Source organism: Aulonocara stuartgranti, assembly GCF_965226115.1.
Source record: "Aulonocara stuartgranti genome assembly, chromosome: 13".
In the NCBI taxonomy this organism is placed as follows: Eukaryota; Metazoa; Chordata; class Actinopteri; order Cichliformes; family Cichlidae; genus Aulonocara; species Aulonocara stuartgranti.
Genome location: NC_138949.1, coordinates 23,854,521 through 23,880,017, shown reverse-complemented (window position 1 = coordinate 23,880,017; position 25,497 = coordinate 23,854,521). Strand labels below are relative to the sequence as shown.

The 25,497-nt window shown below is 40.2% G+C and overlaps 2 protein-coding genes across 8 annotated transcripts in view; both read left to right on the top strand.

The window, feature by feature from the left end:
* The first annotated feature begins 213 nt into the window (after positions 1-213).
* On the top strand, positions 214-21,211 carry LOC309721033 (pleckstrin homology domain-containing family A member 1-like). 7 transcript variants are annotated; one of them, XR_014280635.1, is made up of 15 exons: positions 216-351; positions 7,274-7,505; positions 8,583-8,639; positions 8,748-8,793; positions 11,772-11,869; positions 12,227-12,358; positions 13,953-14,093; positions 14,424-14,492; positions 15,058-15,122; positions 15,255-15,318; positions 15,522-15,611; positions 16,728-16,801; positions 17,581-17,655; positions 18,779-19,021; positions 19,150-19,262. XR_014280635.1 is itself a non-coding variant. In XM_082558361.1 (14 exons), the coding sequence occupies exons 2-14, from the start codon at positions 7,365-7,367 to the stop codon at positions 19,379-19,381; spliced, it is 1,284 nt and encodes a 427-aa protein (XP_082414487.1). In that variant the 5' UTR covers positions 214-351; positions 7,274-7,364; the 3' UTR covers positions 19,382-19,497. The 7 variants fall into 7 exon arrangements, 4 of the variants coding, with proteins under 4 accessions (XP_082414487.1, XP_082414485.1, XP_082414486.1 ...); XM_082558361.1 differs by lacking the exon at positions 18,779-19,021 and having other exon boundaries at positions 214-351; positions 19,150-19,497; XR_014280637.1 differs by lacking the exon at positions 17,581-17,655 and having other exon boundaries at positions 217-351.
* A 2,580-nt stretch (positions 21,212-23,791) lies between these two features.
* Positions 23,792-25,497, top strand: part of LOC309721032 (serine protease HTRA1A-like) — a 28,054-nt gene continuing 26,348 nt past the window's right edge. Inside the window, exon 1 of the mRNA XM_082558357.1 lies at positions 23,792-24,585. Within this exon, the coding sequence (XP_082414483.1) occupies positions 24,126-24,585 (460 nt within the window). The 5' untranslated portion in view covers positions 23,792-24,125. The remainder of the gene's footprint in view (positions 24,586-25,497) is intronic.

The following is a 25,497-nucleotide window of genomic DNA, read 5'->3' as shown; positions in this document are numbered from 1 at the left end:
CGTCTGATGCAAACTAAGTATTTAGTGTTAGTTTTTATTTATTATTTAATCGAAATAATAATATATGACGAATTGTACTGTATTATACTCCTATTACACATGGATTCATATAAAAATTATAGTAAAAAAAAAACACAAATACAAATCTAAACGACATAGCTCTATCGATGTTTTTGTTAAGCGTCAGAGTGATCATCTTCATAATAGACGATCTGCGGTCGTCGCTCAGCAGTAGCAGTGTTGGATCCCTGTCCTGAATCGGAGGAGATGGGCTGAGGTATAGAGCACAGACCCAACAGCAACCGAGATCCACGGCGGTTCAGCGCACCACTTACAGGAGGGACGACTTGGGTAAGCTGACATGGGTCGTTAAACTAAATGAATTAAGCTAATAACTTTGTTGTTTCATACACTTGAAGTTGTCCGTTTAATATTTAACGAAGCGGGCTAGCAGGAGCCGCCAGTGTTAGCTCGGGGTTAGGTTAACGTTTGTGACAAAACTTCTTTCTCCCAGCTAGTTATAAACGGTCGAGCAGTAAAGAAAAAGCAGTATTAGGGGAGATATATTGTAATTATCCGTGTCTTGCGAATCGTTTTACAAGTTTGCGCCACGCTAAGTACAAGCTAACATGAACCATATCGTTCTCAGTTAAGTTGAGGCCAGGGAGCCACAGCCACAGCTGCTGATGCTGCTAACACAGCCGTTTTCAGCGTGTTGTGGTAAGCTGGAATACCCAACGTTAGCTAACAGTTTTTGGTTGTGATGTTATATTTACGCTGGGATTATGGACTCTTGTTTCCTAAATCCTTTGGTTTAGACGCGCAGGACTCAGCTAGTAGACTAAACCCACTGAGCATCTTCGTTTTGCCTTACTTTGGAAATAGAAAAATCTAGACTAGGCATTGCTGTGGTGCGAGAAACCTGGGTGACCAAGTAACTGTTAAGGCTGAAACCGGGCTCTATTTAAAGGTTTCTGGTGAGAAATTATTTGTTTTATTTGAACTAGAATGGCCTGACCCACAAAGAGCAAGTGAAGTCCCCTGCCCCTTTAGTTAATTACCTTTAATCCCTTACCATTGTTTTCTCTCCCTTTTATTTATTTCATTTGTTGCGTTTTTTCAATCCACATCCTGACACAAGCAGCATAAACCTTTACTCTGCAGTTACTATTTCCAGTTGCTGTGGTACTTTAGATGTTACAGCAGCAGTTTAGGACCATGAAAACAAAATACTGACTGTCCAGTCCTAAATGTTGACTTATGACTTGGGTATCTTGTGACAGTGTTTGTGTTAGTGAGGCCTTCCAGCAAATGTAAAGAGTCAGTCTACCTGGGAAATGTTTGACCTAGAAAGAAGTGGGCTGTTATCACCATCTTATCTTAAGAGGTTGACCTTTAAACTTGTAAATCTTCACTGTAGTCTGGTTAGCACTTTCAACAATTTATTGTAATGTTTCCTTGTATCTTTCCTAAATTTAATTTACAGTGAAAACCGTGCTGTGTGATCCCATACAGAATTTTTGCGTTTCTAAGTATCCTGGTAGTGATCTGTTTTGAATCCTTACTAGAGAAACCCAGATATGCTACTCAAATAGAGGCTGGGTTACTGATCACTGCTTGCCATGTGTGGATTGCTTTCCTTGGCACAATTATGCGTGTCCTGTAAGGAAAATTTTCAAAGATTTACTTGCGAGGGAGCTGAATTATCATAAGGATATTATGACCATTGACCCTGGACACAAAAATACCTACTGTGCAAAAACTGCACTCTGTCCATTCTGTATTTGCTCTTACCTAAGCACAAGAGGTAGCTTGCACTGTAACATATAGTAGCTTACAGCCACCTCCGGTGAGTTAATATGAACTTATATTTGTTATTTTGACAGTTGAATTACTGATGTGTTGTTATGTTCTATATATGTCCTGTATAATCCCCAGCGGGGGATTATATATCCCCCCATATGCAGACATACTCACTGTGATGAGCCCCTTTGACAAGGGAGCAGCTGAAAGTAGAAAGGAGTGCAATATATTTGACCATATTAAATCCAGCTCTTCATCACAGATTCATCAAGATCTTTGTAACGGTCAGTCATCACTGCTTCTGGGGAATGCCTTCTTTGGGAAACACTTGGCTCGGGAGCTGCCACCAGTCCTCACCGAGGCCTTCCCCAAACCGCAGTCTCAGACCTAGATCTAGCTCTCTGCATTCTCCTTTAAGAAACATTGTCAATCAAATTCAAGATGTGATAACTATTAATGAAAAGAAGTCAAACACAAACTTTAAATGAAACTGAAGTAAAAAAAAGAAAAATTATTGTCTACATTAACAAATTTCTTCTGGGGGCCCACATAGTTCAGATTCAGTCCCATAAATGTGTTGGTGTAAATAATTTCATCTGTATTTAAGGAGAAGGCTCATTTTAATAAATAATCATGCACATTTTTCCTCTGCAGGAGATGTTAGGGATGTAGCTATCTTCAGTCCGAGCCCTGTCTGATAGTGCTACCTTTGCTACACCACCTCTATTACTTGTCTACAGACCCCATGAGAACTTGGGTTAACAGCATTGGAATTTAGTCTGTGTTGTTATTGTGTGTGCGTTTTTTGTTTTTTTTTGTTGTTTGTTTGTTTTGTTTTTAAATGTTGACCCACTAGATTGACAGGTGACCTGTGACATATACATGTTTTTAATCAGCCATTTTACAAAACAGTCTTTTTGGGGGGGGGTCATGCTTACTGCTATACACCAAAATACAGTTTTTATTTCATATACGATGTGATTAGTTGAACTGATAAAATGTCCACTGTTGCTTCAATGTTTGATGTTAAGAGTATGTATGTTGACTTTAAAAACAGTGGTAGTGAAAAACTTTTTTTTTTATAAAAAAGAACTATAAACACTTAAACAGTTGACCTTGAGGCGCCGCTTCTCTGTCCTGAGCAAAGTTGTACAAATCTTTTTATCGATGAAAGTGCAATTTTGTAAACTACCATAAAGTTCAAAGTTGTTAATTGATCATGAGAACTGGATATTTGCTGTGTTTACTGAGGATATGATCTCATTGGTTTCAAGGTTGTCTCACCTGATCCAACAAGAGATAAACCAATAGATAACAGGAAGAGTGGGTGCATTCAGGTCCCTCCTGCTTTCAGTCAGTAAGTTTTAATAGGCCTTGGTATTACTCACCTTCTTGATGTGAACTCAAGTGACACCTAGATATATGCTTCCTCTACACTGTTTATTTAATCAACAATATTGCTGTTTATTTACACTTCTTAGTGAAATGCGAACTGTAAATGAAATGTAGATTTCTCAATACTGAGTGTAAGGCATGATTTAAACCAGTATGAAATGTTTTTGCATTATATTTAAAGGCTTGACTACAAGCTCTGCAGTCTTGCTCAGGCCTTTTTTATGGGATGGCAATGGCTCAGGACATAGATCAGGTCACCTGCTAATTGGAAGATAGGTGGTTGGCCAACGTATCCTTGGGCAAGATATAAAACCCTAAGTTCCTCCTCATGTGTTCACCGGAGTGTGAATGTCAGAAAGCACTTGGACATGTGTGTCTGGAAAGTATTCTCTGCACTTCACTTGTTCCACATTTTGTCATATTGCAATGTTATTGCAAAATGGACTAAATTCATTTTTCACTTTAAAATTCTACACACATTACCTATAATTACAAAGTGAAAAGGGTTTGCTTGAGATTCTTGCAGATGTATTAAAAAATTAAAAAAAACTATGCTGTGAATACACGTGCACTGTCGAAAAAAAGTACTGTTATAAATGTGTGTGAATGAGACATGTTGTATAAAGCACTTCGAGTGCTCAAGTAGAGTAAATGAGCACCATAGAAGAACCAGTCCATTTACCATTTACATCATCACACACAGATGGAACATCATTGATGCCCAAGCTGAATAACAGTGCCCTAATATTGATCCTTGCACGACCCCCGTGTTACAAGTTCTTGTGTGTGTTGGAATTAAAATAATATTATCTGTGTCATAGATTTTATGTAGATCCAGAAGCAATCATCTCACTACCCCACCTTTTTCTAAATTTGCCCTAACAACTATGGTTGTTAGAATTCAAATAGGGTAGAGTAGGCTGTGCTTTTCAGGTGTTCTACCAACTGGTCATTTGCAAACTTTTCAGCAACTTTGCAAACAGAAGCAAGCGCACAGGTCGAATTGTTTTCTTCCTGTCTGTCACCTGCCTTGTATAAAGGAGTTCCTACAGCAATTTTTAGAACGGAAGGAAATGCTGTATTTCACAGAGTTATTTATAATATAAAACATAAACAATTATTTATCTAGTCCCTTGTGAGTTTTTACATTTCATTAGGGGTTAAATAAATGTATTAACCTTGGACTCACCTGATTGATTGAAAGTTAATCCTGTGATGATATTTGAGAAAGCATGGAAATTAGATTCTCTCAAATATCTACCTGATTCTTCCAAAAACTAAACAAAACAATGCTGTGAGCTTAAGCTGCATACCCAGTCTGTATTTTCTTTGTATGTTTCATGTTCCCACATCTATACCAGCATCAGCCATACTGATGCAGATTCACTTCGGCTGTTTGGGTTCCCTAAGTAATTGTGAGGAAATGAAGTGCTAGCAAAGCTTTTGTTAGACGAGTCAAAATTGGTTTGCTTTTTGTTGGTCATATGTGGCTGATAAATTATTTTGGACTTTACTGCACTTTTTGTTTTTATATCTATAATCTTTTGGCTGCTGATTACATGTTTTTAATGGTACTTGCCATGGGTTCATCAGTCAGTGTTTTCTTACATCTTTTTGCAGAGGATATCTATGTTCAAGTAGGAGCTAAAGGAAGATGCCAAAAATGGGTTTTAAAAAAAAGTATTACTAGTAGGGCTGCACGATTAATCGTTAGAAAATCGCGATCTCGATTCATACTTATGTGCGATCTCATTTCCAAATGACAACGATTTAAAAAAAAAAAAAGAAAAAAAAGACGACGATTGTACCGCATTTTGGTCCGGGACGTAATCTGCATGAAAACAAGCGCTCACTCTTCCTGCTCAACAAATGACAAGGGCGGAGCCTTATACCACTGATACAGAAGCTGTGCCGTGTGATGCTAAAATTAGCAGGAAAAAACAACGGAGAGCACGTCAGGGATGACGAGAAGTGACAGGAGAAAATCGGTCCCGGTCAACCACCCAAACATCAATAACGGGAACCTTATACAGCGCTTCCCTATACACGTCGAACTCCCGCAGGCACAAAGAAATTACGGAGGCTATTACTTATCACCTGACCAAAGATATGGCTCCCATCAACACTGTGCAAAACGAGGGACTTAGGAAAATGATCAACACCCTAGACAAATGCTACACTGTGCTGTCCCGCAACTATTTTTTCTATTGTGGCACTACCTGCTCTATACACGCAGTGTCGAGCAACGGTGGAGACGGAATTTCAAGCAGTACAACATTTTGCAGCAACAACAAAACGTGAGACATTTGTTGTTTTTATGTTTATTTATTGTTTTTATGTTCAGTCTCAACTGTTACGAAGTTGATGTGCAGTTAATAAGTGCAATAAATATTTATACTGGAAAAGAAAATCGTGAGAGAATCGTGATCTCAATTCTAAGCCAAAAAATCGTGATTCTCATTTTATGCAAAATCGTGCAGCCCTAATTACTAGTGTAAAAAAACAAAAAAAAACAACCCTGTTCAGCAGAAGCTAGGAACTAAGAATAATGAAAAGCATTTTTCTACCTGATGCTGTGATGACAAAATAAATCCACATGATGTATTTAAATATGTTAAAACCCCCCATTGAAAGGCACTTTGGGTCAAACAAAGTCTAGGGGAGTGATCATTTTTTTAATGTTATATTGTTATAGTATGGAGGAAAAAAAACATACATTTTTAAAAATTTCCCTTATTCCCTACTTAGTACATATCTTGGCTAACAAAGCTGTTATCCATATTTAATTTTTATTATTATTATTATTATTATTATTATTATTATTATTATATCTAGTTTGCATTAAGACTTTTGATATAATCCTCCTTTTCTCTTCCCTATCTTTAAGTGTATTTAATTTCATCTTTTGTCAAATTCTTCTCTGCATCACGAAAATGGATGAGCATGCTTTCAGCTGAACTTTTGCAAAGTACTTTATTTACAGTGTCGCCAGTCTCCACAGAAACGTCTCTCACTTGACCTTCGGTGTGTACGTAGCGTTAAGATGGTCGTCTCTGACACTGCTGCTCCTTTCTGTAGCCTGTGTGTGAAATAGGATGACTCAGAAGCTGACTTTTATGGGTAGATGCATATTTTACGGGTAGATCCAGAAACTAACTGAGATGCTAACAGCCTAGACTCCCTGCACAACAAGCGGGCCTTTTGTCCCCTCCTTGCCCTCATCCACCCACACAGTGCTCATAATGTTCTGGAAAAAGAGCGCTTTATCTCGGCCTTCCACAGACTCATCTCACATATTGTAGGATTGGTTCAGAAAGACAGCAGCTTAAACAGGCTAATGTGACTATATCCCCACAGTAACACTGCACCCACCCACGCGAGTGCTGACATTGAGATGCGCACATTCAGACGTGTTGGTCTAAACATTTACTTTTCAGTTCATTAAAGGAGAGCAGCAGGGATGTGGCAGCACTCAGCAGGTTAAATATTGCACACTCTCTCCTGTGTGGGTCCTTTAGGTGTTTGTTTTTTTTTTTTTTTCCTCCCCTCTCGTCTCTCCTTTGTGTCGAACATGACTGAGCTCACTGGTATTTTTTGGCAATACTCAAGCGGTGCTTAGCTGCGGAGGCAGGGAGGCGGGTTGAAGGGAGGGGATAGAAGGGGTTGGCCAGAGGCTTGCCAAATCGGATGAGAGAGAATTTGGGAGGAGATGACTGAGAAAGTGAGAAAAGAGAGACACCAAGGGAAGAGGGATAAGGGGTGGGGGGCAAGCTAGGCTGGGTGGAAGAGAGAGTGACAGTGTCGAGTATGTTTTACAGGGGGGAAAAAAGAGGAAGAGAGAGCGGGTGAGGCTGATATAAAAGGATAAAGGCGGGGTTGTGGTTTGTGTCACATGATCCCCTCACTGGTTGTAGCCTAGTGAGATCCAGGTGGCAGAGACACCATAGATGCAGTAGATGAAGACAGCAAAAGAAAGGGAGAGCAAGACTCTGCACAAAGAAAACTTAAAATTCCCCATTCACCACGCACCCTCTTCACTCATTTTTCTTTCCTCTCTTTTCAATGTGTCCTTAAGGAATTCCTCCGTCCCGCTTTTCCCTTCTCTTCTCCCGCTCCTCTCTCTCCCTTCCCGGCCTAAGCGGGCTAGGGAATGTCCCGGTGGCGCGATGCCTTACGTGGACCGACAGAACCGCATCTGTGGCTTTCTGGACATCGAAGAGAATGAGAACAGCGGCAAGTTCCTGCGCCGTTACTTCATACTGGACACACAACAGGGAAGCTTGGTGTGGTACATGGACAACCCACAGGTAAAGACACAGAGATGTGTTAGCTTAGCTCTTAGCTTTACTGGAGGGTGGCCTCAGGGCAACCGTACAGGCAAACTGGGAAACTACATGCTGCAAATTTTAGTTATCATATAGATGATTGGCTTTCATGCAGGTGTATCTTGACTGTGAGCCACTGATAGCAGAGCCTCCTCTATAAATTATGTTTTTTAAAAATTATATTCTAACATGCTTGGAAAGCACATTTTACAGACAAAGGAGGATCTCAGATCTAATGCGGTGTCTGTGTTGTAACTATTGGCAGACACTCCTGTAAATCATGTCAGAAAGGGCTGTCTGTGGACTGCAACACAGGGGAGTAACTTGTAGCTGGAGGTGTGTTTGGTGCTTTTCTTACCTGCAGCAGAAGCTGTGTGGCTCACACATGCCCAGCGTAAGCCTAACTGATGTTAACCAGCACGCATGTGCAGCATCAGTATCAGCATGTTTTGAGGTTGGTGTGTTTTGCAGCAGTCGTGCAGGCTGCAGGTATTCATCCATTTAAATAGGGAATAGAATGTACTCATGTTGTTGAGAGGGGCCCAAAGAGACTACAGTAATATTTGCACTGACCGTAGTGGTTGGCCATCAGTGTCTACTCTGTGCCCCATAGTGTCACTTTTTATATAGTGTAATATGTCCTCTGTTGGCACATAATCTGATTTAGATTTGCTGTATTTGTTAAGTGCCCTGTTACATCAAGTATTCATAAATGATGTAGAGCAGGAAAAAAATTGTAAATAATTGAATAAGTCTCTTTCTTTTTATAGATTGAAAAAAGTTAAATTTTAATGACGTTAAATCTGGATCTCCCAGTTTCAGAAACACAGGAAGGCACTGACATTAACTGGATGGAGTGCAGCCAACACATGCTGTACTTACTCTATAATATCGACTGGCTTTGCAGAACCTCACCCCCAGACCAGATCACATTTGATCTTCTACGGCTAAAGGCCTGCCTTACTGGCACTTCTATTGTGTATTGTATTGCGTAATTGCATCATTAGCTTGAGCTTCCTTTTTATTGCAAGTATTTTTCTTTTCCACCTTTTCTCACAGAACTTGCCTGTTGGTACGGTCTGTGTTGGTTCCCTCAAGCTCACATACATCTCTAAGGTAAGCTAGATCATCAAATGAGCTACAAGGTTATATACAACTGGAAGACTTCACATTTTTTTTAGTTGAGCTTGAACACTAACGTCTGTGGGATTTGTTCTTATTTAGGTCAGCGATGCCACCAAGCTGAGGCCTAAAGCAGAATTCTGCTTCGGTAAGAAAATGCACGTCATCAAATCTGTTCTTCCAGTCAGGATATTAGCATAATAAAAGCACAGAAGACTTCACTCTTGTTTTTAACATCTTGCATTTCAAATATTATTTTGAACACATTTTCCAATGATGTCACTAATGAGCCTTGGATAATATGATTCATAGTATTATTCATACTAAACAGGAAAACATCTTGCGTCTTTATAAAAATACAACTTGACAAATGTCTGAACTGCTTTGAAAACATGAGCAATGATGGTGAGTTTAACCACATGTTGACTAAGCTGGATACCCTTAATATAACCTAAGGGAGGACTATTTTTTTGTCCTTGTCTGCTCTCTCAACATGGTCAAGCACAGCTTTTCTCAGGTTTTTTCCACCACTGATCAAGCAGCATTGTTCAGCGTTGCGTGGTTTGTTAATGTAGAAAAATGCACGATGCTCCAGCAGTTAATGGCCTGGGTTTTTTTTTAACCACGTTGAACTATTCTATAAGTAGAATTTATTATCTGTCCTATTTTAAAACAGTCTTTTGTGTATTGCTAAGGTTTTGCCTCATTCTTCTCACCTACTAGTTAATAAGGATATCCCGGGGCATTACCTATTGCTGACTACAATAAGTAAAACATTTTATAAAGGCATAAGTTGCTGGTGTCTTCTTCTGGTGCGTTGTTAGCTAATCTTGATGCACATTGATTCTGCAGTCTTTAGAAATGAGTCGCATTACTCTGTGCTTGTGGGTCCCTGTGATTAGAAAACTGACTCTTATGCAAGAACTTTCTTACTTACTATCTTTAAAATGGACCTACTGTGCTCTTTTCCAACTCCATAGTTTTATTTTTTGACTTGACAAGAGTAGCTTTAGCAGCTAGTGTAGTGGGTAACACGTTTGTCTAGAAATCCCTGGGAGGGTTGTGTTAGGAAGGGCATCCAGCGTAAACATCTGTGCCAAATCAAAAATGTGGATCCATCCGCTGTGACGACCCCTTGTGAATATGCAGCAGCGGAAAGAAGAAGACTAGAGTTGTTTTGCATGATTTATAGTACAAAATATTCTTTATTTGTCTAATTCTGGGCCTCCGTACAACTCCAGAGTTATTCCATTTCTATCCTTTTGCTTTAAAGCCATCCTTCCTTTAAGCAAGCTGATTGGCTGCCTCTTGCAGGCAGAAGGTTTTAACAGTGAATGTGTGGGGCTTCAGTGCTCAGTTTAGTGACTGAGATGACCCTGTTTGGAATAACTTCACAAAAGAAACTGAAAATGAGCGTATAGAGCAGTCTGTAGCCTGAGCTTTTACTTCTCCATACGTTGATCTTATTAATTGAAACTTTGTGTAATATGAACACTTCTGGTAATGGTATACGGTAATTAATTTTATATGTTAAAATAAAAGGGTAATAAAGACACTCATTTTGTATGAGTGAATTATATAATCTTTGTATTTTACCTGGACTGGGTATAATTTATGGGGTGTTGATAGCTTTTTAATATTGTTTGATGTCCTCTTTGCAATGTCCTTCAACAAAGAAATACATAAAGCCCTATTTGTACTTGTCTTCTTACCTCATGTGGCCAAGATGGGGAAAAAATATTTAATAAAAACTATTAACTACTGTCAGATGTATTTATTTTTTAAGAGTAAATCTTCATCGCAGTGTTTGTTTACTAGCCTAAGTCTTCATCTGTCCAGTTCAATAGCAGGAAATACTAGTGTGTGACAATATGTTCACACTGCATGTGTATATCTGGCTGTGTACACAGCAGTTGCCTTGTTGAAGTTATGACAGGATGCCGACATCCTAATCAGAACCTGATTCGCAGACGTGAGAAGCTATTTTTAAATTTTGTCTGATATCCATGAATCGTGCTCCTCCCCTTTTCCTGTGTCCAGCAAGCCAAGGCATGATATAGGGTGAAGCAATGTTGACATTTAATTTATAGTTTAAAAAAACTCAAACAGACTTTTGTTTGCAGCTCATATGCGATGGAGAAAGATTAAGAGCAACTGTGTGAACTTTGGCTTTTGTCTGCATTTCCCAGCAGCATGCATTGTTTTGTTATGTGTAACTATGAGTCAGATCTGATACCCCTTCTCCCAGATTTCATTCCAGCGCCAAAGATACCACTGCAATTCCACTACTGCCGAATAGTTTATCACTCCCACAAACAGTGGACAGATTTTAGCTCAAGACTGTTGGACAATTTCCTCCTGGTCATCTGCTTGAGGCCAGATAGACAGAATTATTTTGCAGGAAAGTAGTGGAATAGTGTATTGAGGTGTCCAAGATCTGGAATAAATACACAGAACGGGGAAGAATGATCTTCATTGTGACACAGTTTGCCTTTTGCCTTTTCACAGCTCTCCCCCGCCTGATTTACCAGGCCAGCTTTAATGTAATTTATTGCTATGGTGTCAGAAGGAAATAGAGGAGACACAGGGACGGTTTGAGCTGCAGAACTGAAGGATTTATGGCAAAGCCAGAGAGAAAAGAGACTTTATTTCTTTCAGCATCTAAATCCTGATCCATAGCTAATCAGCATTTGACCCAAAAATGTCTTCATGATTGAAATGCAGTTTTCTCATGTTCATGGCTGTAAAACCGTGTGAGAATATTTGGTTGTTGGTACACCCCCCCCCCCCCCCGTCATGGTTAGACGTGGGTAGGTGGTGCCAGACGGAGACAGCTGAGTCTAGCTGGGTCATCATCGCCATGCAGAGAAAATGCTGCTGGGTGTGTGTGGGAGAGTCCCTTGGCTCAGTTGTTTTTCACTTCCAGAGAAATCTGTGGCGGTGGATGTGTCCTGACACTGATACAAGAAAGGGCTGAATACACTCTTCAATATGTCTTTGTATGTGTATTTGTTTGTAATTCAGAGGGTGTATTGTAGCCTGATTGTGACAGAAGAATGTACTTTCACTTTTTCTTTTGTTCCCAATGCTCTTTTTTTTTTTTTTTTTTTTTTTGTCACCTGTAAGTCATCAATGCTGGGATGAGGAAGTTCTTCCTGCAGGCCAATGATCAGCAGGACCTTGTCGACTGGGTCAACGCTCTCAATAAAGCCACCAAGATCACTGTGAGATGATAAACAAAAGACACACACACATCTCAGATTCAGCTTTTCTAATCTGCTCTTTCTGGTTTATGTTTTATCACTTGGAAAAACTTTTATTTCTTCCTCTTTCAAGGAACTAGATGGAAGTTAGTCAGAGCATGATTAACAGGATGCTGCTTTGTACAGAGTTCTGGGATAAAGGACAATGAAGTTTTGGGCATGTGGAGGGGAAATGGGGATAAAAGGCTTGTCAGAGTTTGCATGCATAAAGTTTCATGAAGCTTGGCTTGAAGTTTGTAAAAAAGAGGCTATTTATACCTAAAGCTTTTGTGTGTGTGTGTGTGTGTGTGTGTGTGTGTGTGTTTGTTTGTTTGTAAGGTTCCAAAGTTGTCTGATGGCCAGCAGAACTCAGAGAACCAAAAGGCTTTGCCAGATGTTGCAGGGCCCAAAAAACAAGTCTCCTATAAGACTGAGATAATTGGAGGAGTGCCCATAGTCACCCAAACACAGGTAAACTTTACCCGTGAATGCAGTGAACCACATATTGTATTTGATTACATTTGCATGTATACATATGATAACATGTACTTTATTTATCCCACCTTTGGGAAATCCTTCAAAAGAAAATGTGTAAATTTGTTTTTAAACTAGACTATTCCCAAAATGCTGCTTTTATATTGTATCTGTTAGAATGATTTAGTCAAGCTATTTCCAACTGTTAGATCATTAGTTTTCACCTAGCAAAAGTGCCCAAAGAGAGCTGCGTTCAGGCTCTCAAACGTGTGAAATTTTCTGCTTCAAACACAGAACAGTTTTTCTACAGTTTTAACCTGTCAGATAAATCGACCAATTTAAAGACCTCACTTTGATCTTGGAGAAACTGATATCTCTATGTTCTAAAGTGCAAAACTATTGTTGAACCAATAAATGATTAATAACATTTGATAACTACTTTAATCCATAATTTATTGATAAAGGAAATGATCCTTAATTTCTGATGTTGAAACTACTGCATTATCTTAATATCTGTGCAACAGTCGTCGTAATGTTAATCACAGGTTGTTGTTTTTTTAACAGTGATTATGCATTCACCAGTCAGGTCACCAAATACACCATGCTAGTACAACTTTAGATGCCCTTTTACCTTCAAAACTGCTTTAATTCTTTGTGTTAGAGATTTAACATGGTGCTGGAAACATTCCTCAGAGGTTTTCATTGACGTGATAGGATCAAAGATGCAGATTTGTCTGCTACACATCCGTGATACGAATCTCCCATTCCACCACATCCCAAGGGTGCTCTGTTGGATTGTGATTTGGGGACTTTGGAGTTGATTTGAGTACAGTGAACTCGTTGGCATATTCAAAAGATGTTATCTTAGGAGTAACCATTAAAAGATAAAGGGATGGACATGGTCAGCCAAAATACTCAGGTAGGCTGTGATATGAAAATGCTGGAACCCAAAATGGGGCAATAAAATATCACCCACACCATTACACCGCCAGAAGCATCCTGGATCATTGATGTAAAATGGGATGAATCCATGACTACTTTTGCTGCTTTAGCACACCTGCTTTATGGTTAGTTGAGCTAAGTATTCACAGCAGGCCTTGGTTGTAACAAGTGGTTATTTAATTTACTGTTGCCTTCCTATCAGCTCCAGGTACTCTGGCCATTGTCCTCTGAGAAATGTCACTCACTGGATATTTTCTCTTTTCTGATCATTCTATGTAAACCCTATAGAAGTGGTTGTGTGGGAAAATCTCAGTAGATAAGCACTTTCTAAAACACTCAGACCAGCCTGTCAAGGCCACGTTCAAAGTTACTTAAATGTGATGCTCGATTTGACCGTGTCTTCAGGACTAAATGCATGCTGCCATGTTACTGGCTGATTAGATATGAGTGTTAACAGTTGAACAGGTGTACCTAACAAAGTGACTGGTGAATATTTTTATTTCTTGACCAATGTCTTTTTCTCAAAATTCAGTTAACTAGGATCATTGTCTGATCGTTTGTCATCACAGAATCCAAAGTGGCAATTTGTGGTGTTTGCTTTTCACAATGAACTTCAAATTGACATTATTTTATGTCCTTCACCCTCCAGCATGAAGGAGGTGATGGCGCAGATAGAGCTGAGCGTGAGGCCATGCAGCGTTCCCACAGCCAGCTGCCTTACTTCCTGGGGAGGCCAGCTCAGGACCACAATGTCATCAAGTCAGGCTACTGCGTCAAGCAAGGAGCTGTGGTGAGCACTGACACAACCACTGACACTGTTTTTGGTTATTTATTTATTTTTTGCTTAAAATTAGTTAATTTAATTTGTCCTTGTGTTGGTGTTCAGATGGGTTCCCCTGTGCAGTAGTTCTGCTCAGGGACCCAATTAAAAAATAAAGTAGGTAAGCTCCATTACAATTAATATAATGATAATCTAAGAAAATTCAGCTCCTCCTATGTGTACAGTTCTATACTTTTAGAAAGACCCAAAAGTAAAGTAAAATGTGTAAGAAGTATAAAAAGATGTGCTTCTGTAATCTGAATCTTTTTTTTTTTTTTTTTTCTTTTTTTTTCTCCCCAGATGAGGAACTGGAAACGGCGATATTTTCTTCTCGAAGAGAATTCAATGAGTTACTTTAAGTCAGATTTGGTAATTAACTGTGATTAAGTTACATGAAGCTTTTATGGAATGTTTAGATTTGTAGTACACACACATTTGATTTTCCTCCAGAATCCGAGGGGGAAGTATCTGCAAACACAACCCCGAGTTCCAACATGCTTTATTCATAGCCTGTGGAATTCAATGCCTTCACTGTACATGTCCGATCATGCCTTCTTCCCTCCGGGTTTTCTTACTTGCACACACACACTCACACGCACACACACACACAGACTGTCCTCTGGATAATACTGTACGTCCCTTACCCTGTCCTTGTCTAGGTCTGCCCTTATTTGACAACTTTATCTGTCTATTTGGCTATCAACAGGCCTCAAGGACACAGACTCTCTGTCTGCTGTATCAAAGTGCTGTGTCAAGAAAGTTGCAACCATTAGTGTTTGCAGTTTGCTACTTCTTGGAAAGTTAACCTCCTTCCCCTGTGAACCAGAAACTCTGCACCTTTTCTAGCTATCCCATTAGATACAGCATTTTAAATGTGAATGCATTATAAATAATATTTGTCCTGTGTTATGAAAAGTTAATTCTTTGTTTTTAGGAGAAAGAGCCTCTCAGAATGATCCCACTAAAAGAAGTTCACAAAGTCCAGGAGTGCAAGCAGAGGTATCTAACAAGTCCCAACATTTTTCCATTGTACAGAAAAATGTCTTTGTCTCGGTGGTTTGTGCTTACCTTTTCTGATAAAGATAGAGATGAGATCAATTTGATCCTGTTTTTTTTTCTGCTTCATTGTAGTGACATTATGATGAGAGATAATCTATTTGAAGTTGTCACCACATCAAGGACGTTTTACATACAGGTATGCGACTCTCTGTGATGAAAAGAATGGCTCAGACGTGAGTGCTTACTAATGTTGATGAATCTGGTATTCAGTCTTGTCTGTCTGCATCTTTACCAACTACATGTTACCCTTCCCGCCACTTCTGATCCTGATTTCCACTCCTTATGTTCTCATTCTTTCCTTCATTTCGTTCTGCCTCTTTTCATGTCTGTCTCCACTAGGCGGACAGTCCAGAGGAGATGCACAGCTGGATCAAGGCTGTGTCAGGGGCCATTGTGGCCCAGCGGGGCCCTGGGAGGTCAGCTGCCACGGTAAGTATCTTCTACTACGGTACAACACAAATCCACCATGGGAGGGAACATAAGTCACTGCAATTAGGTTAAAGTTTAACATCGAAAGTAACGTCAGCCCTGAATTTTACTTGCATGAGTAGAGTGGGAGACTTACTGAGTGACGTGGTTTGTAGTAGTCAAGATGATATGGTTGATTTGTGTGTTGTTTCACTTGTGCCGCTTGTTTTTTCTTATTCTTACACGTCCTCACGCAATTTCAGTGGCAATCTTTTTCTTTTTTTTTCTTTTACTTCTTTGTAAACAAATGCATAATAGGAGAATTGGCTGTGCCGTTTTTTCCGCATGACATTGGTTCATCCTATAATAGTATTTTAACAATATTGTGTTGTAGTTGCATAGTACAGAATGGCATAGACTTGTAATTTCTAACTCCTGAGCTATGGACCTGTAAAGGGGATTGTGATGTTTATAATCGGGGGGCAAATTATAGCTTGAACTTTGCTCAAAACGGTTCTGAATGTTCCTCAAGCCTCTTCATTACCACCTACAAACGGGATTGATTTTTATTTTTAATACTACTTTTTTGAAATTATTTTCTTTAAATGTATTTGCATCAAAGTGAGAGCGATAGAGAGACTGATGGCATGCAAAAAGTCTTCAGTTGGAAACAAACTGTGGACACTGAAGTTCATGGCTACCACTTAATTCCAGTCCCATTGGGTTGCCCCTGAACTGATTTAGCTAAAGTGGGTAATGGATAACCAGCTGTCACCACTTGTTGAGCATTAGTTACTTTTCAGAAGTCTACGTGCAGGGAGCCGAGCAGCTTGACCCGGTAGGTGAGCAGTGAAATAAACCACTTCCATTGTCCTCACTGCAGATGAAAACCAGCCTCTGCCACATTTGGGCCCTTTTGGTTAGACTGAAGTCATTATCCGCAAGCGTCTGTTTCTCTGTGGTTTCCTTTCTTGCCTTCTGTGTCTTTCTCTCTAGCTTGTCTTTCCTTCCCTGTGCCTCTTTTCTCGATCCGTTTCTCCCTTTCTTCCTTTCACATTCTTTCCACCTCTTCTTCTCCTTTCCCAGTGGGCAGATGGCCCATCTGCTCTAATCCTGCTTTGCACTGTGTTGTTGCAGATGCGGCAGGCCAGACGGCTGTCGAACCCTTGTATACAGAGGTATACGTCCCGAATCGGGGAGTGCAGCAGCACGTATGTCAGCTCGTCTAAATCCCACTCCCTCCCCCTTTTTTAAGCTCTGGGTTCAGCTTTTTAATACTTTTTTTTTTTCACTTATTGGCTGGTCCTTTTGTTTGTGGACGAAGGGGAACAGATCAGATCCGACTGCACATCTGATGCGCTTTTCTTTTTTCTTTTTTGTTGCTTTGAACCAACCACACCCTACGTATGGCTGTGATTACCCAACAACTGCTCCTCCTCCCTTCACATCCTCATTCTCGCTGCTTATCTTCACCCCTCAATCTCCTTTGCTTTTTTTTTTATTGTTTGTTTTGTTTTGCAGCTCTCTGATATCAAGCTTAGCATAAAGTTTAGGGGTTTTGCATTTAGAATATTTGCAGCTAAAGGGATGCAATTTGTGCGTCAGGTGTTTTAAGAGTCGAGGTGTGCTTGCTTCTCTTGCATGTGATGGCTGTTGTCACAGGCATGGCAGTGCAAATCAAGCATACTTCAAGTCTTTCAAATGCTAAAAATGAAGGGTTTTTTTCTGCCACAGTACAAAATGACTCTAAACTGACCATCACAAGGCCCTGCAGCCTTCATCTTCATCCACAGCTTTCTTATGTTTTCTTTGTTGCTGATGACATTTCAGTGCAAAGTTGGAAGTATTCATGCACAAATATGCTCTGACTGCATGAACTGTCTGACCAGCTTAGCTATGAATAGTTTAAGCCTAACTGTATCTGTGTCTTTATTACTGCATCTTTCACACCTTCTGTTTCTCTTCCCTCCGTGCTCTGTTATCTCTGCAGTCTGCTGCAGCTGTGTACCTGTCTTAGATGTGTGACATCCTGCTTGTCTCTTCTCCTCCCTCCTGTTCGCTGCCTGTATGTTTATTTTATCTTTCTCATATGTTCCCATACAACAAAATCCTTGTTTTCATCTTGACTTCCGAAAGCACATCTCTGAATGTTGTGAATGTGTAACAACAACTCACCAAAGCTGAATCCACAGGTCCAGAGTCACAAACTCAGTTTTCATAGTGACATGTTGGGGCTTTTTTCTTAAACAGCTATCGGTTGGGCTGATATATTGGCCTATATTAGCTATTTGTTGATATATCAGTATTGGCATTTGTGACTGTTGATGAAAACAAGGGAAGTAATAAAGGGACAGAAGGAAACACCCTTCAACTGTGGCATGTTGTTACATAGTTTGTCCACCAGAAGGCACTCTGCAACTTCCCAGTAGGCAAAGCGGATTCACACAAACACAGGTCAATCAACACTTGTTGCAATGATGCCGTTTAAAAATAATCTTGTTTTATTATGTTGGTATGTAATCATAAATAATGACACATAAAAGAATAAATAGTGTTTGTTTTGTGTGTCTGAATGAAAAGAAAATATCGGCGGCTATATTGAATTTTTAAATCACAAAACATCAGGCTTTAATATCCTGTTTCGGTTGGGCTTGACTCTTAACAAAAAAAAAAGTCAAATTTAGAGCAGGTTAGCTTTAAATGCCTACAATGGATGACAACTGGCACTGCAGTAAAGGTTTGGGTTTTCCCAACCCTTCATACTGTGAGATTGTCTAATCTTTCCCCTCCCACTGTCCGCTAAATTTCGACATGAGCTTGATTTTGGACATTTGGATTCAACGACGAGAACAAAACAAGAACTTTTAATACACTTGTGATGCTTACTGTGGTTTTCTGTCATGTTTGTGCTACAATTTTACTCTTAAATTTTATGACGCGTAAGTGATAGTTAGGAAGTTGCACAGGCCTGCAATGTCATATGGTGTTACCGTGAATAAGCATCTTGGTGAAGAGGCTATGTTTAAAAATATACAGCCATAAAGGTGGTGCTTTCATGTGCACATTTTGGTGCATTACAGAGCATTGCAGAGTGTTTGTCTAACCTACATTTCACCTCCTGCTGACCCTTTTTTTTCCTACCTGTACTGAGTTTTTTTCTTTCTTCTGATACATCTTTTTTTTCTCAGAGATTGAAATCTGAAAAGCTGTGAAATAATGAGCAACAACCAACCACTGCACTCTGTTTGAACTTCTACTGCAACCTATTGAGACTACCAAAACTAAAACCTCCTGACACTACTTTTCCTGCTACCTCTACTTCTACTGCTACTACTCCTACTGCCGTCATCTCCATATTCTAGCAATGCTTCATTCTTGAGCACCTACAACTTCAAGCTGCATCAGGCCTCAAATGCGGGCGCTAATTCCAAGTCTGTAACTAACTTTGGCTCTTCTCACATGAAGTACACACGTCAGGATTTGACTCATCTCACTAACAACAACTCCTCTTGTCTCCTTCATTCTTGCTCTTTCTTTCCTCGTGCTTTTTCTGCTGCAGGAACACGGCAGCCGTTCCACTTTCTACCGCACCCCCACGGGTCCCCCCGTCCCTCGCTCGCCCATATCTGCAGTGCCACCATGCTACCCAGAGTGGGGGAGTGCTGTCACGTGCGGCACACGCTCACAGTCTGGCATGGGACAGCGAGCACTTCATGAGCCTGCTGCCACGCCCCAGTCACAGCCACACGCCAGCACGCCTGTCCCTGCAGGAAACACGCCTGGCAAAGTGACCTGCGACGCTCCCGTGACCAACGTCGCCAGCTCTGAGGAGTCACCGTGGCGCCGGCGGAGCAGCTTTGAGCCCCACATGCCTGAAACACCCCTGAACCTAGAGGATGCTGTTCTGCCAGTGAGTGAGGTCTAACCCGTTTAACTGGACATTAAAAGTCAAGCGGAAGTTGACTGAGATCCTCAGATAAAGAAGAAATCCTGTGAGCAACATTAATTTTTTTTCCCAGTCAAAGCTCTGTCACAAACTCTTTGGAACTACTCCATCGGTGTACAGGAGAAACAAGTTGGCTCACCTCTGAACTGCACTCTTGTGCCAAAGTCAACCCAGGCTCTACCCACCCAGCTCCCCCCCCCCCCCCCCCCCCTTCCCGCCTGCTGTCATAGTTCAAATGATGTTATTATTTACCAAGAGTTAATTTACACCTTCTACTTAACTTGTGTCAATTAGCACTCAATAACAGCTTTATTTTAATCTGTACAGGCATAAAGAGGTGTTAAAAGCATTTAAGTGTTGAGGAATTTTGCAAACCACTTTGTGCCAAGAAAATAAGGGAGCTTTTAAGGGTGCTAGCTAATTCCTCACATCTGAAAAGAGTGTTCAAAGTGAGCACTGGCATTTTGTCACCTCTCAGATCTACTTGTACTAAACTGTGTGATCCATTCATACTCATTATTGTAACACTGGATTTGTGTACTATCGCCAGTGTTTATTTTTTTGGAGCAGGCCAAGTCAGAGATCAAATCCTCACTTTAATGCAAATTAAAAGTTGACAATTCTGGACTGGGCTAGACTTAAAAAATATATATATATAAAAAATGGAAATAGTTATGTACAATCCGATGTGTGTAATCATGCAAGGTGAAATGTATTGAGTCTTTTTTTTTTTTTTTTTACATTGGCCAAGCCACTGACTTAAATCTGTTTTTAAATATACGGGGATGGTTAAGGTCTGTTCTTTTTGCAACTGTTTCCTCAACAACGTTTTGGTTGATTGAGTTGATGTTACTGACAAAATAAAGTAGTCTTCTGTGTACTACTACTACTACTACGACAGTAAATAGTTTTAACCAATAATCCACTTGTGGTAGTAAAGGCAAAGTGCCGTGCAGATGAAAAAAGAAAAACTGAAAGCTTTCACAGCGTGTGCACCATGTCACAACCCAAGTCACTCTTTCTGGTGAATCATATTTCTCTGTATTATTGGAGTCTTGATGACGGCTTAAAGTAGCAAGTGAACAAGAAGACGATGAGGACTATGCTTCTATGCATTTTGTAATTAATATTGATTTAAAAAGAAAAGCAACAACAATATGGCAGAGTGAGCTTTAGCTCGGTCCTGAAAGACATATTTGCTTAAACCTGTGTTTACTAGTTTGAAGATAATACTGAATTGATCAAGTGCATACGTTTTAATTCATAGTTTAACAGAAAAAGTATTCAAGCTCAGCCACTTATGTTGCATGCTAAGGTTTTAATAATACCTAAAATTGTATTATTTTTTTCTAATCTACAGATGTTTTGGTTGTTGCGTGTTTGCAGACTAGAAACAGATTTATTTTTTATATGCTTTTAGGCATGTCCTGTTCCTGTTCACTTTTGTGTTGACAGCCTAGTAGCAGGAAGCTGCCTCATGGTGTTATTTAAAAAAAAAAAAAAAGTCCCACTGTAATCCTTCTAAATAATACACACTAATCTTTTTTAAGTGCCTGCCGCATTAGAGCCTAGCAAAGCCAAGCTATTTCACCCTCTTTTCAGTCTAGTGTAATTGGTTTGAATTGTCTCTATTTATTATGTGGATGACTTGAAAGAAATAAACACTGAAAATGTGCTCATGTTTCAGTATTGTGCTTATCTTTATCCAGGAGAGCATGAGTCTGGTGGAATATAAGAGGTTTACAAAGTCTGCAAAGAGAGAAACTTTTGGCAGCATCCACAGTTTGATTTGAGTGTTTGATGTGATTGTAGAGAGTTTCCTCTGCCCTCTTGTGGCAAGAGAAAAATCTTCACTTTGTCATTGAAAACATTCCTGTGCTCTATAAACCACCAGTTATGTTTTCATCACGGATGACTGCAAAGGTTTCAGTTGATGGAGTGCAAAGCACCACACACGAGAAGCATGAAACAGATGTTTCAGCACAGACCCAGCCAAGAATCATAACAAGAATCATGTAAGAAGCATGCAAAAAGCCACATTAACAAAAGAGGGTGTGTCTGTGAGCTTCCCCTAATTCCATGTTTACAGAAATATTAGCCTCAACCAGAACAAGCCATCAAAATAATTACAATAAATAAGAAACTGACCATTTTTGGATCCTTGAATAAAAGCCATCAACTCCACACTCCATATAAAAGCCCTGCATTAACAATTTATATAATAGAATATAAATACACAAAGTATCAGAACTTTTGCAAACATAATTCAACTTTATTTTGTTATAATCCTATAAAATGTGTTTGCCGTTATATCTGACTAAGGTGGGCCTTTCCTATTTGCTTGTTAAAATTGAATTTGAAATTGTGCGTGATATTAAAATTCTTCCTCACAGCTTGATGATAAAACCTAATCTACACTACAGCTGAGTAAAAAGAGACAGTCATCTTCATCGAGGACCAAAAGTATGAATGGAAACTGTACAAGTAAGCCAACTTGGCAATGTAGAACAGTTGGTGTACATGGAGCAAGTATTTCCGCTCCAACATCGATGATAAAGCGTATGTATGAGCATCGTTTGTCATCTCTTAATGAGGTGCTCCTTACATATTCAGCCTTGAGCTTGATATGGTACGTGTGGACTGAATATTTAAAGCCTCTTTAATCAGCTGGATAATGAGTTATGGCATATTCAGGGGCTTCGTCTCTATGTGTGCAGTTAATTGTGAATGCTGCATGTGTGGACATTTTAAGGTACATGTGGATGGTGTCATTGGAAGAAGCAAAATCATTTATAATTAGCTGGTGTGTTTAAGTATGAGCTTGGATGTACAGCTCTTTGATATTCCATATATACCATAGCTCCTATGCTCATTGGAGGATGCCAGACTTTGGTGTGGCTTCAGATGTGGAAGTACAGCTCCATTTTGGTCCTTCAATGGCCTCACTCACAGCCTGGACAAACTTGGGAGGCGAGATCACACAGACCTCAGTGTCGTCCATCATTGGCTACGTTCACTGTCCTCGGCTGGAGGATGGGTGTTCCTTATAAATGAGGTTGCTTTCATCTGCAAGTTTTCCCACCGTTTCTCGCCTACGTAGTGCCACATAACGGAGCTGATGATGTTGCGTGGGTTTCGGCCGTTTTTGCATCAGCCAACAATGTGTGTTGTCTTGGACTGAAATTAAAGAGCGTTCAGCTTCAGCTCTGTTTTTTTTGTTTTTGTTTTTTCTGCGAAAAAAATGAATGAACCCTGTCATTTAACTCTTAACATCAGCTCTGGGTTACAGTCTACATTGTAGACTCTGTTTCCTGTGCTATACAAGAGTCCAGTCTGTTTCCGTTATGCCCCCCTTCTAATTGCCCCAAAGATACAAAAGATTTGGGTTTCCTGAGCCCCAGCACACCACAGGGTCCCAAGCAGGGGACAAATATTCTGCTGTATTTGTCGACCACATTTAAACCAAGAGGCACATAAAAAAGAGAAAAAACAAGCCTGTCTTAACACAGTCTATCAAACTGTGTTGGGTATTTTATGAGGCTGATTTATAGAGTTTACTGGACTCTTACAGCTCACCACAGACATCTTAATCTAACAACGGTTTGCTGTTTGCCAAAATTAAAATGTGCTACTCTGTTGCTGGAAATGTGTCAAGAGTTGATGTTTACAAATATTTTGAGTGATTAGTTGTACAAAACGATGTTGATTGCTCTTGAATTGAGTGCATTCTTTATTTGGATACCTGTACTAGACTTGTTATGCCCCTACTTGCTGGGTGCTTAACCCTGCATCATGATAAACAGGCCTAGATAAGTTATGTCTTCATGCAGTCTTCCAACTGGAGCAAAGTTGGCTGTTTATTAAGTGTACATGAACGCATAAAACCCACAATCCACGCAATTATTGTTCCACCACTGATTTTTTTAATTAGCCATGAGGCTTGTGCGGGTGCCAGGAGTGACTCACAAGGAAGCATTAGAACAGGAAAATAAATAACTACAGCATAAGGAAATAGTGACGCTGGATGTGTGGAAGGCTGTATAGCGTAAAACATCTGGGCTACATGCATCCTTATTCTGCTATTATTCATTTCATCAGTCATCGACAGGAAACACTGGTGGACTAAAATAGTCTCGATATTCTCAATATTCTTGCTTGTTTTCAAGTTGACCTTGATATTTAAAGTTTTGTAATAGGCTGAAATAAAACTAATATATTTAAAATCACTTCCTCCCACCAGTCATGGCAATTTTCTGCTCTTTCCTCTGATTATTTATCTTCACGCTTTTGGAGACATGTCAGTAATTTAACTCTTCCGATTCAGTACGTCACGTAAAGCCACCAATCACCCTGCTTGTTGTTATTATCTAGAAAGTGAGTTGCATGTTTGATGCCGTGCCAGCAAAAACGTAAAATCGCGTAATTGGTTACGCAGTGGAGTTTCTGTTAAATGCCTCTCCAGCTGGGATGACTCCCCCCTCAGCACTGAGCTCTGTCATCCCATAACACTGCTAGCACAGAGCGACCTTTTGGAACTCTTTAAAAGTTTCTGGTGAATTTTTAGGGGAGCTTCTTTTTCAGTCTGAAACATGTTTTGGTTGCTGTTATGCGCAATCGTAGCCTTTGCAGCCGTGCCGGCGGATGCGCAAATCTCCAGCCGTTATGTTGTCGGATGTCCTTCCCGGTGTGATAAGTCGATGTGTCCTCGGCTACCAGCGGACTGTCCGACAGGACAAACCCTCGACGCCTGCCACTGCTGCCCGGTGTGCGCCTCCGGTGAAGGCGAAGCCTGCGGCGGCAGTGGGAAGCTCGGCGACCCAGTGTGCGGAGAGGAGCTGGAGTGCTCGGTCTCCGGCGGGATTGCATACACTGTGACGGTGAGGAGGAGAAGCAAGAGTGGGATTTGCGTGTGCAAAACCACCGAAGCGGTTTGTGGAAGCGATGGGGTGTCCTACCGGAATATCTGCGAGCTGAAGAGGGTCAGTCGACGGGCGCAGAAATTGCAACAGCCACCTGTTCTTTTCATTCAGCGGGGAGCCTGCGGGAAAGGTAGAACTCACACTGTTTTGATCAAGACACCCTTAACCCAAAACACACTGAGATATTGATAATAAATAGGAGGGAGTAGATTCGACGTTTAAAGTTAATTGATTACAGTATAGTGTCAAGAATCATGAATAGGCTACTCTCTTTTGAGCGTTGTGAGCCAAAAACATTAGTTTTGCAGCTGAAATCAATCGTTGCACATTTTCTGTAACATGGTGTCATTTTTTGGCCGTTTTACCTTAGTTATTTACAACTTGTTGTTGAACGTGATCCCATCATTCCTCACTGGGCATTTATTGTCTCAAGGTCGCACAGATGTTGTAGCTCAGCGCTGCATTCAGTGGCACACAATCCCCATGTGTCTGGAACCACAAGAGCAGCCATTCAAGTGCAGCCCTTGATCCTGCATTACAATTAGACTTGATCAGAGAGGGCTTTTCTTTTGTTTTGTTTTCTTTTTTCCCCCCATGGCTGAATGAAGCCACGAGTTATGCCCTGTTGTAAAGCTTGATGTGAACCTTAGGATTACTCTGGCATGCATGACCAGCAATCACCTGAAATATGTGCATTAGCTGAATAGAATGGAATGTCAAAACCTGATATGTATGATATAAACTGTTATTAAATATAACTGGAGATATATTTATAATGATAAATGGAAGTGTTTCAGTATGGACCTGCATTTTGTCATAGTGTCATATGACAGGTATTTTGTGCTAATCAGTGAAGCTCACTTATAATGAGACTTCACTCTTTGCATCTGCTGCTCTGTGAAACAGCACAGTCCAAATGAGAATGCACATTCTGTACAAAATGAATCAATGAGTCATATATCATCATTAGTAGTGTAATTGTTTACAATTTATGCATGACATAAAACATCCAGGAATGAAAAAACGATCACTAGTCATGCTG

What these genes read in the sequence shown, in the direction of transcription:
- LOC309721033 (XM_082558361.1), top strand. Translation starts at nt 7,365, where the DNA reads ATGCCTTACGTGGACCGACAGAACCGCATCTGTGGCTTTCTGGACATC. An exon ending in GGTACATGGACAACCCACAG is followed by an intron (nt 7,506 to 8,582) that starts GTAAAGACACAG and finishes CTTTTCTCACAG; the next exon opens with AACTTGCCTGTTGGTACGGT. An exon ending in GCGTCAAGCAAGGAGCTGTG is followed by an intron (nt 14,094 to 14,423) that starts GTGAGCACTGAC and finishes TTTTCTCCCCAG; the next exon opens with ATGAGGAACTGGAAACGGCG.